General features: G+C 43.2%; 1 protein-coding gene across 1 annotated transcript in view; it reads left to right on the forward strand.

Moving 5' to 3' along the window:
* Nucleotides 1–3,660: 3,660 nt before the first annotated feature.
* LOC126547051 (lysosomal aspartic protease-like) overlaps nucleotides 3,661–17,965 on the forward strand; it is a 72,079-nt gene continuing 57,774 nt past the window's right edge. Inside the window, exon 1 of the mRNA XM_072288057.1 lies at nucleotides 3,661–3,765. Within this exon, the coding sequence (XP_072144158.1) occupies nucleotides 3,661–3,765 (105 nt within the window). The remainder of the gene's footprint in view (nucleotides 3,766–17,965) is intronic.

Here is a 17,965-nt window from a genome sequence, read left to right on the forward strand (position 1 = left end):
AGATCTGCCGCCGCCGCCGCTCACCTTTGTTTTCTTTTGTGATTTTCGTAAACTGTTCTTTCCTTCTGTGCTGCGTGAGTGCCTACAGCCAAGGGCGCCCAACATGCCGTCGTTCTTTGCAGCATTCGGCTGCGCGAACACAGGCGAGCGAGACGATGTGGTGTTTCACAGGTTCCCGAAGGACAAGAAGCTTGCAGCGCTGTGGGTCCGTGCGGTGAGGAGAGATAAGCTCGTGCCGATGAAATCAACTGTGCTGAGCTCTTCATCTTCCATCAATACGCAGCACATGCAGGTGCACCTAGTTTAATGAAAGTCTGATTAGGCCCACATTGCTGCACTCGAGAAATGCGAACATTCGCAGCCATTAACGTCTGGTAACACAGCTTTAGCGTAGCCGGATAGCCTTACGACAAATGCGGAAACGCGTTGTTGCTAGCGTTGCTATACTCCATTTCATACATCAGGTGCAACGCTGTGGAGGCTTGAGATACTTCTTGCAGTGGCTGCGTTCGCACTTAGAAAAAGGTCGGTGTTTCTTGACCCGATTTTTGAGAAAATTTTCCATATATAAGCTCAGTTCTGAATGAAAAAAAGAATTTACCCATAGAAACAATCCGTGTACTTATACGGCTGCTAACACGTTCTTTTAAATCAATTTTCTTTTCGGTATTATTTAATTGCAGCCCGTCGCGGCAGCTTCACGTGCATGCTCGCGCGAGCAAACGCCGCTGGCACGCTGCGAAGCATAGACGGAAACGCGCGCAGTACTCAATTTTGGTGACCGGACTTGGTGCGTAGCTTCCACAGCGTTGCACCTGAGGTATGAAATGGAGTATAGGCTTGCCTAGTGACATTTGACGTACGGTTGCAGTTATCGTGTTTACCACACGGCGGAGCTAAAACTGCCTAATATCTTTATGTCAACACTAGCATGGAGCACGCATACCGATTCTTGATCGAGCCACAATCGCAAAGTCGTCGAACCATAGTATGAATATTGCACATATAATACCTCTGGCCATCTCTGGATTTGTATGATAAGCAACTTCCATGACTGTACCCCGCAGCACTGCATGCGCGCGCTTTGAAACGCGGCACTTATGTTCGCGATCGTATATCAACACTCAAAAAACCACGAGACTACTTTAGACAAGCAGCGGCAAGGTGCTTGACATCGCGGAATTGCACCCGTGTGTACAATCTAATGAGAAGTTAGTGCTTCGGCATTCTTCCAGCAGCAAGTTCCCAGTGACACTTTAGCGCATTTTTTCTCCCGGCATTGGAACCTGCAGCTACATGAAAAAAAAAAAAAAAACATACGTACCAGCTAAGATTTCCAACGCGCGAGAAGGTGCACACATCGCTCTCGCTGTTGGCACACTCAACATCGTCGTTGCCGCCGTTGCCGCCATCATTTTCCGTATCGGCTGTCGGTTCGAACATGTACATTGTACGGCGAAAATACAAGCTGTCCGAGACAGCGAGAACGTTCCATAATGCTTACAACTCAGCTATGAAGCCAGAACAGAACAGCGTGCTACGCTCTGAAACGGCGGCGCCAACCGGAGACTGCCACGAAAGACGTCACAGCGGCCCCGACCAATCACGGGCAACAGCGGCGTTCGCGCGATGCCCTGAGGCGCTGGTGCGCGTTTTCTTGGAAAAACAGCCGCTTGCGTTTGTTTCCGCCCTTCTTGAACCAGATATTCGTGTTCAGGGGACTCAAAACTGTACAATGCCGCAGAGAACTCTTTTTTTTTTAAAGTGTTTCAGCTTCCCTTTAAGTATAGCTTCGTGGAAAATATCATACGCGCCTTCGATGCCTAAGAGTCCACCTGCGCCATCACATTTCTCACGTGGCTCGCCAAGGCCGATAGGATGAGTTCTCGGAAGAAAATGGTGACCTGAAGGTTTGTTTTTCAACTGTTCAGGAACGGCGCCTGAGATTTACGCAGTATTATAAAGTGAGACTATATATAATATTCCATGCCAAGTTGAAAGAACGCTGCGTCAGAGATACAGTCTGGGCCAGGTGTAAATGATCATGTTGAAACATCTAGAGCAGCTTCAAGCTCCCACAGGGTAAAAAACGTCGAAAATACATTTTTTTTTCTTAAGATGGCGGTACATATCTAATTCGAGGGATCGAGAGCTAGAAGAAGCTACAACAACCACAAGATATTCAGCAACTTCCAAAGCTTGTCGGCATTGGTGAAGGGCTAGAGCTTAAAAAGGATGGCTTTGTACCGCAGAAAAACAAAGACTGCGCACGCCTTGTCGAACCCTAAAAAGCGGCTTGTGCGGATCTGAAGTCGAACAAAATGCCCTCCAGCGTTTCCTTCCCAATTTTCGTAGGTAGCTTTTGACACGTCGTTGTGCTCGTACAGTATTTGGTTCCTATGTGCTTCCTCTCCATGCTTCGGCTAATAGTCAATTGGCGATTTTGACAAAGGCGTGCTGCGTAATTTAGTCGTGTCCCACACTGCACAAGCGATAAGATCTTCGGGTTCACACAGGGAGCTGAGGTTTCCACAACTCTGCTCGAAGAACGTTTTGAAAGCAGACAATTCAATGAAGCATAAGGGACGAGCCATTTTAGACGCATGTACGTAATAATGTGGTTGCTTCAGTGCGTTTTAACATTGGTGCACTAGCTCACATTATGCGAAACACTACTGGACACTGTAGCTACTATAATATGCGCCGCGGAGAAAGGTGGGTGAACCATCGTTTAATACGACCAGACCTTCGTTTTCCATAAAATTTTGCAGCTGGTTACAGCGACAGTATATTGCAGCACTGCCCCACTGTGCGTGGTGGGAACTAAAGTCGCCGGCTATGATATTAGCCCCTGCGCATCTTTTAACAGCGGAGCTGTTTCAGCTTTCGTTCCGCCGTGGAGTGTTACCAGGAAACTCGGCCCAGCTGTGCGCCGCCTCGTGTTGCCTAGCAACCGAGCACCGAGCCCCGTAAACTCCTGGCACCCCACGCGCGTTGGGCGGAGTCGTGACGTCACAGGCGAGTAAAGGCTCGGGCCGGCGCGGCGGCACACCTCTCGCCTCCTCTACTCCATAAGTACGTGCTGATGCCATGGGCAGACCGAAGAATATCCGAATGCCCGAAGAAGAAGCGGCTTACCAGGAGGAGCGCCATACTGCCAAGCGAAAAGCGATACGTCGCCGCCGAGCTGATCCGGAACACCGCGCCGAAACTGCGGCTGAGAAGAGTGACACCGAGTCGAGGATCCCGAGTTTCAGTCCAAGAAACGCGAGAGTCGGCGCCTAAACGCTCGACGTCACCGAGAAAGCGATCCTGGCCTGCGACTGCTCGAAAACTCCCAGCGTCTAGCCCGCCGAGACACGGTGGGTGCGAACGACCGAATCCAGCGCGAATTTCTGGGCATAGAGTTTGGGCACTGCTGTCGCGTCTCTGACCTATAAGGAAGCTCGGCGCGTGGCTCAGCGGGGCTACGATCGACGAAGGAGAGCCGATCCTGCCCATCGCGCCAAAGCCGCCGCCGACAAACGCCGTCGCCGAGCCGAGGATCCCGAGTTTCGGGCCGGAGACAACGAACGCTGCCGAGTGAACGCTCGGCGCCGCCGGCAATCGGTTCCGGGCCTGCGCGTCACCGAGAACTTCCAACGCCAAGCCCGCAAATCCATGGGAGGTGCGAACGGCCGCTTCCAGCGCGAATTCCTCGGCATAGAGTTCGGGCACAGCTGCCGCGTCTGTGACCGGCTCCCGTTCGGCGTGAATCTCTCCACGGTGAGCTCGGTGCGGAATTTTGAACAGAACTCTGCCTTGCAAGTGCTTCGCGAAACTTTCCCCAACGCCACCGACCACGACGACGACCACGACGGCGGTCGGACGTCGAGGACGAGGACCGGATCGACGATGATGACGACTGGTACTGAAGCACTGTACATAATAAATTGTGATGCACGTACTGTGGCTTGTTTGCGCGTAACTTGCTGGGGCTTGTATGGTTTACCGGCCTGGCCGTGTATGACCTCCCAAAAACTTGGCGAAACTTAGCAAATTTTGGCGACACTTAGTATGAGCATAGTTAAGCCATGCATAACCTCGTAAGACATAGCAAAACCTAGCAACACTTAGTGTGAACCTACCCGAGCGATGCATAACCTCGCAAAAGTTAGCAAAACGTAGCAAAACTTAGCAAAAGCCAGAACTAGCTCCGCTGTGACCCAGCCTTGCACCACTATAGTGGAAACTGCCCACATTTTTTTTATCATCAAAGCCAGGTAAAACGGGTCAACATATTGCCTTGAATGAATGTACCGTCTATTACGGTGAATATTCGATGCTCGGGCTTCAGTGTGGAACAAGCGTACTCATTGCAGTCGTGGGAAAACAGGGGGAAGGCGGGAGATGGAAATTCAAGACGATGATCAAAACGAGAAAAAGGTGAAAGCAGGAGCCAACGTTTCCACAAGTGGACTAGTCGACAAGTCCTTGAAGAAGACAAGTCCACTTGTCGAAACGTTGGCTCCTGCTTTCACCTTGTTCTCGTTTTGCTCATCATCGCTATCGTGTAGTTCTAGTTTTTTGCCGGACGTATGTCATATCACAACGTATGCACAGCAACACTTTGCGGGTATCTTCGGTATTCTGTGAGCGTAAATAAATGAATTCCGCTAGTGGAAATGGAGAAGTCATATTACATTCGTATACAAACAGCAAAAGGAAAGTTATACTTCAAATATACGCACCCGCCTCTGTGGTCCAATTGCTTTGCTTTGCAACCGCGGTTTCACTGGGAGAGTGCCTTTATGTAGTTGAAGAAAGAAAGGTTTAACAGAAGCTGTTACCGGCAACTCTAAGGCATTTTTGTACCTTGGTCTGTGAATTGCTTTATATGCAAAAAACCGGAGACGATCGAGCATATCTTTCTGGACTGCCATGACGCAGTGTTTTTGTGGGACCTTCTAAAACGCAGCTTTAAAAAGGATTTGCCGTTAAGTGCTTTCGGGATACGCTTCCTGCCATGCGCGGAACCAGAGGGAGTGCCTGTCGATCTGTTAATGCTTCTCTGCATGCATATCGTGTGGCGAATGCGTATGGATATTAGACATAAGCGCACTGTATAGGCCCCAGCACTTGAATACTTCATTGAAAGTGTGCTATGTATACGCGAATTTTTCTGTGAACAGAGTGATCCTCCTGATTGGGTAAGTGCTTTGGACAAAGTGACTAGCCTACATCGTCTTTATCACAACACACTGGTCCGGCATTGACTAGTTTTTTTATGGCCATGTAATATTCACATTGTACTTTCTTTTGCCAAGCCGGTAATTTTTAAAAAAGTCTCTGTGGTGCAATGGCTATGGCGTGCTGCTGGTGACCACGAGGTCGAGGGCTCGATTCCCGGGCGTGGCGGCTACATTTCTATGTAGGAGAAATGGAAGAACGCTCGTGTACCTAGATGATTTACGTACACATTAAATAATCTCAGGCAAGTGGTCCAAGTTAATCCAGACTATCGCATCTCATAGCGACAGTGCCTTTTGGGGCGTTAAATTTCATAAATCATTCAATACTTCAACATATGCTGTTGAAAGTCTGACAAGCGACCGCATAGGCTGCTGGTATTCCACTGCATAAGAAGAAAATGGTCCATTCGCTGTAATGTCCATTTATGGTTGACAGTGCCACGATGGCTTACTCTATAGCCTACAAGTGGAGCTGAAGTGCGTACAAACCTTGATCGGTAGTGGTTATATCTGGCGTTTTGAGGCATAAAAGTGGTGTACGCATAGTACTAACAAGAAGTTCCAGCATTTCCGCTACACTTCTCATTTTCATGTCCGTCAACAACAACATTGAGTGAGGAAGTCATCAAATCACGGCTGATTACAGGAGGTATGGGTAATAAAGGCACCCAGTCAGCATCTGAAATTGGAGGTAGTTTTGGACCTTACCTATCTTTTGCTGGAGAGGGAATCGCAGCAGTAGTCGTCAGCTCGTCGCCTTTTGATTAAATGGAAGTAGGTAAATGGGGATGGTGCTTAAAAAGTATTGAACTGGCCCACACGAGGACTGCTCATTGACCACGGTTGTCGGCTTGCAAACTACGCCTCCGCCGGTGAAATTTGTGAGTAGAATTCTCCGTCACCATTTCCCGCAGAATAATGCTTTACTGTGCAATTGTAGGGTAATCTCTTGAAGCCAAAACATTTGACGCCATGTGCGCCAAAACAACTGGCGCACTTAATATCGTCTGCCTTGGAAGCCTTCGTTAGATGATTTCCGGCAGACTTTCGGCTGGGCACTTCCTTTGAATGCGATTAGCATTATTTTGGAACTTCACCCAGTTTGTGGTCTGTCTGTCCGTCCGTCGGCATCTAACTTCTCACACCAACTTGGATCACTAGTCTAATTGGTAAAGCATCGAGCTCCTTTGCTGAGAGAGCCCAGTTAGAAACAAACTGTGGGACCAACTTTGGCCACTTCGTATGAAACAATGGGCTTGTGCCAAGGGCTGGGCAAAGATACCTTGAAATCGTATCGAGGTACGATACGAGATACTCGGGCAACAAGTATTTGAGATAATTTTTTAGGCTTGTAGCGCAGCTCAGAAAGAGCAAAAAAGGAAAGAGGGTTGCTCTTTCTGAGCTGCGCTACAAGCCTAAAACAGTCATGACATACCAACTCGCCCAAACTGCCACGCTTTTGACCTTCATTTGAGATAAAGATACAAGATACTACCGCAATTATTGTATCTGATACGATACTTCCGATTTGCATCATAAGATACTTCAATACATTCGCAAATTTCTTATTATATATTTATGTAATGTAGCAGCAAACGCGTATGCACAAGAAACCTTGTTTTAGTTGAATGAAATGTCTTAACATCCAAAAATTCTTGCCTTTCTTGCTCAAAGTATAATATTTTCATTCCGAAACCATTTATTGGGGCTGCTTTAGCTGCTTAACATGGTTGCTCTCTATACCCTGCGCTATCAGCAGTTTTTGCTTGTCGCTATTGTAAAAGATGGGAGTGGCTGCCCTGCTTGCCGACCAGCTAGCGGGTCGGCATGTAAATACAAGAGCGTAAATAAGAAACCTCTGCACGATTACCGCTTACGCAGTACCGGATCACAGGACAGGTGTACGGCAGCAAAAGCGCTGGTAGCGACATTTTTTGCCCACAAAGCTGCAATGATCTTTCAAATTCTGCTTATGTGCCGGCGTAAAGCGTTCGTTAGCGACATTATTCTTTAACGTGCCATCCTCTTACGATTTTTCTTCTACTTGTGCAGCCCAGAAGCGTTTCATACGTATTGTGGTGGCACAAAGCGTTGCAGGATACCACCGCTATGCATACTACTGCCACTTATAGCTCCGATTACCTGGTGATTTGTAACAGTAAGAAATTGAGGAGGAGCTAAGAAAAGAAAAATGTACATCTAAGTAAAATTGAAAGGCGTTTCCGTATCACACAATTATAGTGAATACGTAGAAACACGATACAGGCGGCACCACTAATAGTTATGACATTTAAGCATGAAATATCGTCAACTTACCTGTTAAAGTCTGGCAATAGAAAATTCAGATCCTTTGGAAAAATAGCTTAAAGCGACTGGTGTGAACGCTGATAAGAAAAACGGAGTATTTGGTATTATAATGCTTCTCGAATCCCCTTCCTAACATCTTTAACATGTTTGCTGATAATTTCTATTATTACAATGCAAATCCATTTTCGCGATTTTACTAAGTCGTAAGCTGAATTTTGTTGCTGTATGCTCCCCAGACACACTCAGATTATTTTATTTTGTCCACAACATCACCTTGGAATATCAGTAAACTCAAGTGGAATGGAAATGCGGTATGTAAACATTAGGAGTGACGAAGACAGTTAAAAAATAAGAATAAAGAAGAAAATTTATTTTGCTAGCACGTTACAAAAGACATATTGCAGCAAACAGGCGGCAAAAACAATACAGAGACCTACGTAAAGTATGGGATGCGAAAAACGCAAAACAAAAAAGACAGCTAAGAAAGCACTCATAAATTATATCATAATAAATCATCAATAAATCATAAATAAATTATGATGTAAGGAACTTCGTGAATAAAGATAACAGGAAGAACACAGATACAGTACACCAAGATATAATCTGTTAGGTAAATGCTTGTTTTATTACATCTAGCATCAGTACCGGTGGTGCGATAGCTGTTAGAGCCTCACTTGAGAGATTTCAGAAGAAGCAGCTGCTGAAACCGACGATCGGAAATTGACGAGCGATGAGAGCGCCAAATCAAACAGGCAAAAGAGAACAGCCTTTCTGCAGTAGCAGAAGAGCAGGTCGGTGTGTAATACCTAATGAATGCCGCCTACAGGCACTGATACGACTGTGTCATCGAGATATTTTATTTTTATTTATTTGATACTGTCAACCCCGTTCTTGGGGTCATTACAGGGAGGGTGATATGTCCAGAATACATGACACATAATTTTCTTTCTATGTAACATGCAAATTCACTGGCGCTCTTGGTAGTTAACAACAGCAACAACGAGAAAAAAAGGGAGAAAAGAACAGTAGTTATATAAAGAAAAGTCAACAAAAATGCTCGTAGCAAAAATTTAGTGTACATACTCGCAAAAGAAAGTATTTAACACATTTTCAAATTCGGCCGAGCCCTCGTTGCTCACAACTGCATTAGGCAATCTGTTCCTCATTTCAATCGTGTCAGGAAAAAAGGAGAAACGAAAAGCATCAGTACGTGTTAAATAAGGTTGAATAGCTCTGCTATTGTTTAGACGATCGCATCTCCTTCCTGGAGGTTGTAGACATAGATCCTTGTTTATTTTTGTTCGCCCACTCATGATTTTAAAAAGAAACTTTAGCCTATGCTTACGTCTGCGTTCCTCCAGAGGCTCTAGTTCACAAGATTTTAACAAGGCTGTAACAGACTCCATGCGTCGGTATTTATCGCATATGAAACGGAGTGCCAGTCTTTGTATTCTTTCTATTTTTCCTTCAAGACTTTCTGATGAGGGGACCATACAACACAAGCGCACTCCAAGACTGGTCGTAAAAAAGTTTTGTAGGTTGTGAATTTCACGTCCCGTGCAGCGCATTCCAGTTCTTTCTTTAAAAAGTATAGTTTTTTTGTTTGCCTTGGGTCACATATTATCAGTGTGGGAGCGCCATTGCAATGTGTGCATAATACTGACTCCTAAGTATCTGAAACAAGCTGCATTACTCAAAGGATGGTTTTTCAATGGAGTACATGAAGGGAAGTTCGCTCATATTTGAGGAAATATGCGTAAATGATGTTTTTCTATAGTTTATTTCAAGGTCCCATTTTAAACGCCACTAATCTAATGCCCGTAAGCGTCTGTTCAGATTAATTTCGTCACCTTCGCCAGCTATTGGGGAATAAATCAAACAATCACTGTCAAAAGTTTCATTTTAACAGGCGGTTTGGCTAGTGCACCGATATCATTAACAAACAACAAAAACAGTATTGGCCCCAAAACGGAACTTTGGGGATCCCCCGAGTACACATGCAATAGACTTGAAGTGCAATTCTCAATCCTTACACACTGTATACGCTTAGATAAATAGGCCTCTAGCCATTGTATTACTTCTTTACCTATTTCTATTTTACCGAGCTTAAAAAGCAATTTACGGTGAGAAACCTTATCGAAAGCTTTCCTAAAATCAACACTTATTACGTCTGTCTGTAGGTGCGCATCCATGTTCAAATCATAGAGTGTTTCTGTTAACTGTGTCACCGTAGAAAGACCGCTCCTAAATCCATGCTGGATTGTGGAAAGTAACTCGTTAGTGTCAAGAAAACTAATAATATGTTTTGAAATAACGTGTTGTAGGGCCTTGCAGCAAACTGACGTCAAGTATATGGGTCGGTAATTGTTTACTTGCGTACGGTTGGCAGCTTTAAAAAAGGGATTACTATTGCATTGCGCCAGTCTTGTGGAAATGAATGCGTTTCGATTGACTTCGCAAATATTATCCCTAAGTAAAAGGAAACCCATTCGGCATATCGTTTCAAAAATTCAGTTGGTAGATCATCCGGTCCACTTCCCTTCTTCGCGTCTAATTCAAGCAGCAATTGTAAAGCACCTTCATGGCTGATAATAACTGGTTCCATTGCGGTCCTCATGTCACCGTTGATGTATTCGCCTATCCTATCACCTTTGCATATTGTATAAACCGACTGAAAGAAGCGATTGAAAGTATAAGCTAAGTCTTCAACTCGTGTCAGGACTTTTCCCTCTTGTTCAATCTGTTCAATTTTTTCTTTCTTTCACTGAAGTAACGACAGAATTCACGTGGTGAACTTTTAAGAAAGTTGGCAAGCGTTTGATCAAAGAACTTTTTTTCGAATTCACAAGAACATCCTTTATCTTAATTTTTATACCTGCAACTTCCGTCGCTCTTACTTTTCGTTCTCGTAATCTTTTAATTTTCCGTTTCATATGGATAATGGTGCGTGTTAGCCAGGGGTGTCGTTTGCGCGTTTTCTTAACACGAGTAGCAACAAAGCGCTCAACGCGAATTGTAATTCTACTTTGAAATCTTTGCCACAGTTGCTCCACAGACTTGCACTGTGATGCCTGCTCGAAGTCATTAAACTAATTCTTAAAAATCGGTGATGGAAGTGTCATCTGCATTTTTAAAGACTTTTACTTTTACCGAAAAGAATGGTTTCTCTACACTACACACACTGGTCTGTATGTTTAAAGACAAGATTTTGTGGTCTCATATACCTACCAAAAGATCTAATGCATAATTTAGTATGTTGTGCGATAAGAACACGAGGTCCAATAATGATTTTCACTTTTCTTTAACCTTAGTTGGTTCTTGCACAATTTGTTCCAAGCCATGGCAAAATTTTATTTCCAAGAGTTTTTCTGAGCTAATTGTTTCTGTCTCGCCGGGCAATAAACTTTGCAGGTTAACGTGCGGCAAATTAAAGTCTCCAGTCATTATCAACCTCGTGCTCCTGCTAACATGGTCACCCAAGAATTTGCTTAGCAAATTCAGAAACTCTGGTGAAGACGCAGGTGGTCTGTATACTACGCCCGTGAAGTACACTCTATTTTCGAATGTAAGCTTACACCAAACCCTTTCGGGAGCATGACACTCAGTCGTAGAAGCTTCGATGTAATGTTTAACAATGATTTCAGCACCACCACCTCGTGAATCTCTGTCCCACCTAAACAATTTGTGCCCGTAAGGACCAATGCAATCACTGCGTGTTCCCTCACGGAGCCATGTTTCTGTAAGTAATATTACATGGGGACTACGCGCCAGTAGAATACATTCTACTTCTGTGACTTTATTAACGATACTACGGGAATTTTGCACAAGAATTCGCAGCTATGAGTGGGGCGGCTTTCTTGAACTGCTGGCAGAACTATCCGAGTCAAAGCCTTCATGTCGGTCATGCGCACTTGCTGTTGGAGTTGTTTCGTCTTTATCGATCTTGTCACTCCGGCTTTTATACAGACGCCGTTCATTTTGCTTTTGATCCCTAACAAACATGCGTCCATTTATCTTTAGTTTATCATACACCAGTGATACCCGTGCCCCCTTAGCTCGGTCCGGCGCCTTACTTTCTCATAATTTCTTTCTCAGATCAACGGTCTCTTTTGGGTAGTCATTATCATCTCCCATACGTCTCCAACTACCCCGATCATGTGCTAATTGTGGCCATGTTGCCCCTGCAAACTTCTTAATCGCATCCGCCCACCTAACTTTCTGCCGCCCCCTGCTACGCTTCCTTTCCCTTGGAATCCAGTCCGTAACCTTTAATGGCCATCGGTTATCTTCCCTCCTCATTACATGTCCTGCCCACGCCCATTTCTTTTTCTTGATTTCAACTAAGATGTCATTAACTCGTGTTTGTTCCCTCACCCAATCTGCTCTTTTCTTATCCCTTAACGTTACACCTATCATTCTTTCCATAGCTCGCTGCGTCGTCCTCAATTTAAGCAGAGCCCTTTTCGTAAGCTTCCAGGTTTCTGCCCCGTACGTGAGTACTGATAAGACACAGCTATTATACACTTTTCTTTTGGGGGATAGTGGCAAGCTGCTGTTCATGATCTGAGAATGCTTGCCAAACGCACCCCAGCCCATTCTTATTCTTCTGATTATTTCAGTTTCATGATCCGGATCCGCGGTCACTACCTGCCCTAAGTAGATGTATTCCCTTACCACTTCCAGTGCCTCGCTACCTATCGCAAACTGCTGTTCTCTTCCGAGAGTGTTGAACATTACTTTAGTTTTCTGCAGACTAATTTTTAGACCCACCCTTCTGCTTTGCCTGTCCAGGTCAGTGAGCATACATTGCAATTGGTCCCCTGAGTTACTAAGCAAGGCAATATCATCAGCGAATCGCAAGTTACTAAGGTATTCTCCATTAACTCTTATCCACAATTCTTCCCAATCCAGGTCTCTGAATACCTCCTGTAAACACGCTGTGAATAGCATTGGAGAGATCGTATCTCCCTGGCTGACGCCTTTCTTTATTGGGATTTTGTTGCTTTCTTTATGGAGGACTACGGTGGCCGTGGAGCCGCTATATATAGCTTTCAGTATATTTAGATATGGCTCGTCTACACCCTGATTCCGTAATGCCTCCATGATTGCTGACGTTTCGACTGAATCAAACGCTTTCTCGTAATCAATGAAAGCTATATATAAGGGTTGGTTATATTCCGCACATTTCTCTATCACCTGACTGATAGTGTGAATATGGTCTATTGTTGAGTAGCCTTTACGAAATCCTGCCTGGTCCTTTGGTTGACAGAAGTCTAAGGTGTTCCTGATTCAATTTGCGATTACTTTAGTAAATACTTTGTAGGCAACGGACAGTAAGCTGATCGGTCTATAATTTTTCAAGTCTTTGGCGTCCCTTTTCTTATGGATTAGGCTTATGTTGGCGTTCTTCCAGTATTCCAGTACGTTCGAGGTCATGAGGCATAGCGTATACAGGGTGGCCAGTTTTTCTAGAAGAATCTGCCCACCATCCTTCAACAAATCTGCTGTTACCTGATCTTCCTCAGCTCCCTTCCCCCTTTGCATAGCCCCCAAGGCTTTCTTTACTTCTTCCGGCGTTACTTGTGAGATGTCGAATTCCTATAGACTATTGTCTCTTCCATTATCGTCGTGGGTGCCACGGGTATTGCATAAATTTCTATAGAGCTCCTCAGCCACTTGAACTATCTCATCCATATTGGTAATGATATTGCCGGCTTTGTCTCTTAACTCATACATCTGATTCTTGCCTATTCTTAGTTTCTTCTTCACTGCTTTTAGGCTTCCTCAATTCCTGAGAGCACGTTCAATTCTCTCCATATTATACTTCCTTGTGTCAACTGTCTTCCGCTTGTTGATTAACTTCGAAAGTTCTGCCAGTTCTATTCTAGCTGTACGGTTAGAGGCTTTCATGCATTGGCGTTTCTTAATCAGATCTTTAGTCTCCTGCGACAGCTTACTGGTATCCTGTCTAACGAAGTTACCACCGACTTCTATTGCACACTCCTTAATGAGGTCCATAAGATTGTCGGTCATTGCATTAACACTAAAGTCCCCTTCCTCAGTTAAGGCCGAATATCTGTTTTGTAGCTTGATCTGGACACACACACTCACACACACACACACACACACGCACACACACACACACACACACACACACATATATATATATATATATATATGTGTGTGCGTGTAGGGTGTTTCAGCGAACACTCCAAATTTTTCAAAGGTTGCCTGTGGCAGAAATCACAATTCTGGTTTATGAGCTGGCCTACTCGAAGCGGCGGACACTAACTCAACCGATCCTACAACCTTCGCATTTCGCCTGCGATGCTCCACCAATTGAGCTACCGCGGCGCCGTTTCCCCATCCACTTTCTTGAGTATTTATGTTTCGTAGTAGAACTGTGGGAGTGTTAGCCAGCCCCAAGAATGTGGATGGGGAAACGGCGCCGCAGTAGCTCAATTGGTAGAGCATCGCATGCGAAATGCGAAGGTTGTGGAATCGTTCCCCACCTGCGGCAAGTTGTTTGTTCATCCACTTTCATTTCCATTAATTTATCGTTTCTTTATTTGATTTATTAAGCACAAGTAATTGCTCCTATGTTGTCCATGGTGTCAGTGTTGGCTTCATATCATATGACTAAAAATCGGGCCCCTCGGTTAACCCACTTTCGTCTCGTGTATGTACATATATATATATATATATATATATATATATATATATATATATATATATATATATATATATATATATATATATATATATATATATATATATATATATACATACATATATATATATATATATATATATATATATATACATACATATATATATATATATAGACTTGGTAGCATCGACGACTGATCTACTGCATACAGTTCACCGTCGCTGCTGCCAGGCATTGTTTTTTTTTTTTTGCGTCATTTACTCCTCTTCTCCATGTCGCGGATTGTTGCTGTTGATATAGCATGACCAAAGAAATGGCTAAGCTGAAATACGAAATAAAAGCTAAACTTGTTCAGCTAAAACAAGAGTTTAAAGATCAACTAAGGCAGTGTCTCGAGACAATAGAAAGGGTCATGCGCAATGAGATCCGAGAATTGAAGGTAGAACACAAAAATAGTACACAGAGTATCGAGTTCGGTCACGCCTCAGTTGAAGTACTGAGACCGAAATTCCCAGCTGAAGATTCTGCAAAACAGAAACGAGAACATGAAAATAAAGTAGTTCAAGAAAAATGCCAGGCCCTCGAATTCATAACCCGAGAGCTTGAAAAGAGGTTTGTGCGTTCAGAATAGTACTCGACAAACAACAATCTTGAGATACAAAGCGTTGTTAGGTCGGACGATGAAAGTGTGCGTAACATTGTTCGAAAAATCGGGGAAGCCATCAAAGAAGAAATTACAGAGGCTGACATTGAAGTATGGCATCGTGTTACAACCCCAACCCCCGAAAAGTTGAACAACGTTGTACAGCTTAAGTCCCGAACCGAGTGTGACGCTGCGCTAAAGAAATCAAGGAAAATGCGTTTTGCCCAACAAAGACATTGATAGCTCTCAGAAGATGTATGTGAACGAGCACCTCTGCCCTAGGCTGAAGCGGCTGCTTGGAATTGCTTTCGGTAGAAAACGTGATCAAGGCTGGAAATCCGTCTAGTCGTACAATGGCAAGGTTTTCGCGAGACAGTCTGACGACAGACCAATCCTAAGAATAGAGCATGACGAAAATCTTTCCAAGATATGCTGAATGTTGCGTTACATCCTGCACCTTCTGTTCAAATGAAATATATTGATTTTCTCTTACAGCAAAATGTTCATCTGCCAGATACTACCCATACCTCTGTTTTGCATTTCGATCGCCGTTCCGCTGTTGGCAAGTGGCACAGCATTACTTGTTTTCTCAATCAATTTTCGTTTCAGTTTGACGTAATAATGATATCTGAAACTTGGTTTCAAAGCAGCTACGATGTTGTTCAACTGGAAGGCTATACCTCATTTTACATGAACCGTCAGAATAGGCAAGGAGGCGATGTCACTTTTTATGCTAAAAATAATTGTGATTACGAAGTGGTGCCAGATTTTTCATTCGTAAGTCATGACTACAAAATGCTAACTGTCAAGGACACCAAAAGGGTGTTGTCAGTAATATACCGTCCTCAGAACGGCAGTATCGAGAATTTTTTAGGTTGTTTTAGTGAACTTTTGGAATTCTGCTTAGTCGAAAATGTTCACATTGTCTGTGGAGGTGATATTAACATACATATTTTGGAGGATAAAAAGTATGTACACGATATAAATAGCCTACTACTTTCATCTGAATTTGCTAATCTGATTACTACACCAACCAGGGTTACTCCTTCCACTTAATCTGTTCTCGACCTGATCATTACAAATATATATACGCCTGTATGTACTACGGGTACACTTTCCTACGATATTAGTGATCATTGTCCAGTTTTTGTACTGTATACAATGAGTAACAAACAACACAATGAATAAGTTACTTATCAACACATTTCCAATGACGCACTGCATTTATTCAGCCAGGCTGTAACCACGCACTATTGGAATTTCGTGTTAAGAAAAAAGAACGTAAACGAAGCGTATAACGCGTTTCTTGAAGCCTTTGTGCGCATTTGCGTTGCGCATTTTCCATTTAAACAGGTCAGACGTTCAAAAAAGATATGAAAACTGTGGATCACGAACGAGCACGTCAAGCTGATGAAACGTAAAAACCACCTTTATCGTACGTTCCTGCACTCGAGATCAGCAATTAAACTTAAGGAATTTAAGACAGAAAGAAATAGATTGAATAAAATAGTAAAGCAAACGAAAACAAATCAACGTGTGTTTTCTGAAGTTAACAAGTAGCATCCGGATGCGGTTTGGGCAGTAATAAATAGCGTCTTAGGTCGTGAAACTAAAATACCCAAATCGATAACTGATAATTGTGAACTTAGCAGTAAAGCACTTTGGTACTCATTTCGTGAACGCAGGCATACTGCACAGCCATGACCTCCGAGTTGCTTATTCACTGAATAATAGTATTGGAAGAACTCTATTTATGGAACCTATTAATGAACATGAGGTGTTTACAACAGTTACAAATTTAAATAACAGCAATGCATTAGATATCGATAATTTACAAATCAAGCCAATAAAATACGTGTTAGAACACTTGCCCTTCACTCGCGCGTTGGTTCACATATTCACTTTAGCAATAGAGTCGGCGACTTTCTCAGATCATATGAAACGAGCTAGGATATCGGTTTTATTCAAACACGGTGAAGTAAATAAATGCTCCAATTACCAGCCAATATTTGTACTACCAATTTTTTTCCATACCACTAGAAAAAAGTATTTCTACACGCTTAACGAAATTTCTAGACAAACATGACGTTATAAAAAATTCACAATTCGGCTTTAGAAAGGGGAGACCTACGGAGAAAGCTCTTTTATCCTTGAACGAAAGTATTGGGTTAGCTATAAACAATGAGAATTTCGCCCTCGGGATTTTCATTGAATTCAGCAACGCGTTTGATTGCCTTAATCATTATATTCTTATATCTAAGCTTTCTATGTATGGAGTTCGCGGCACTCCGCTTGCCTTGACGAAATCATACTGGAAAAATAGGACTCAATGTGTATGTTTTGATAACGTCCAATCTTCTTTCTTGTCAATTAAAAACGGGGTGCCACAAGGGAGTGTTTTGGGCCCACTATTATTTAACATTTATGTTAATGACTTAGTAAATATTGATGCTACAGTTAATTTCTTTGTATATGCAAATGATAGCACTTTAGTCCTTACTGCAAAGGATGCGAACGAACTCATTATTACGCGTAATACACTGCTACGTAAGCTGTCTGAATGGTCACAGTTAAATGGAATCAGTATTATTCCTGCTAAGACGAAAGGTGTTCTTTTTAGAGCAAGAAATTACATTTTTAAACTGGAATACTCAATAACTTATTTACATCAAAATATTGAGCTAGTTAACAAACATAAAATATTTGGTATAACTTTTTCGTGTCATGTAATTTGGGATACTCATTTTAATCAACTTCGCAGTAAGTTTTCTGCAGTAGCCGGGGTGCTGGCTCTCTGTAGAGCTCTCATGCCGGTAAAAACCAAGCTACAAATTTATCCTGCATTGTTTACCTCCCAATATAATTATTGTTGTTTAGTATGGGGGACCTCAACAGTAACGAACATGGATAAAATAATTACATTACAAAAGACGCTCCTCCGGCACATTGCCAATACCGATCCCCTATCGAAGGCAAAAGCTTTGTTAGAGAAATACGAAGTTATTAGGATAGATTGATTCTACGAATATCGTATTTTGCAGAGGTTTTATTTCGCAAAGGAACAGTTCAAAAATTGGCATACATTCCTTGCGACCCTGCAGCACCATAATATAA

The sequence above is a fragment of the Dermacentor andersoni genome, chromosome 1, assembly GCF_023375885.2.
Source record: "Dermacentor andersoni chromosome 1, qqDerAnde1_hic_scaffold, whole genome shotgun sequence".
NCBI classification, from domain to species: Eukaryota; Metazoa; Arthropoda; class Arachnida; order Ixodida; family Ixodidae; genus Dermacentor; species Dermacentor andersoni.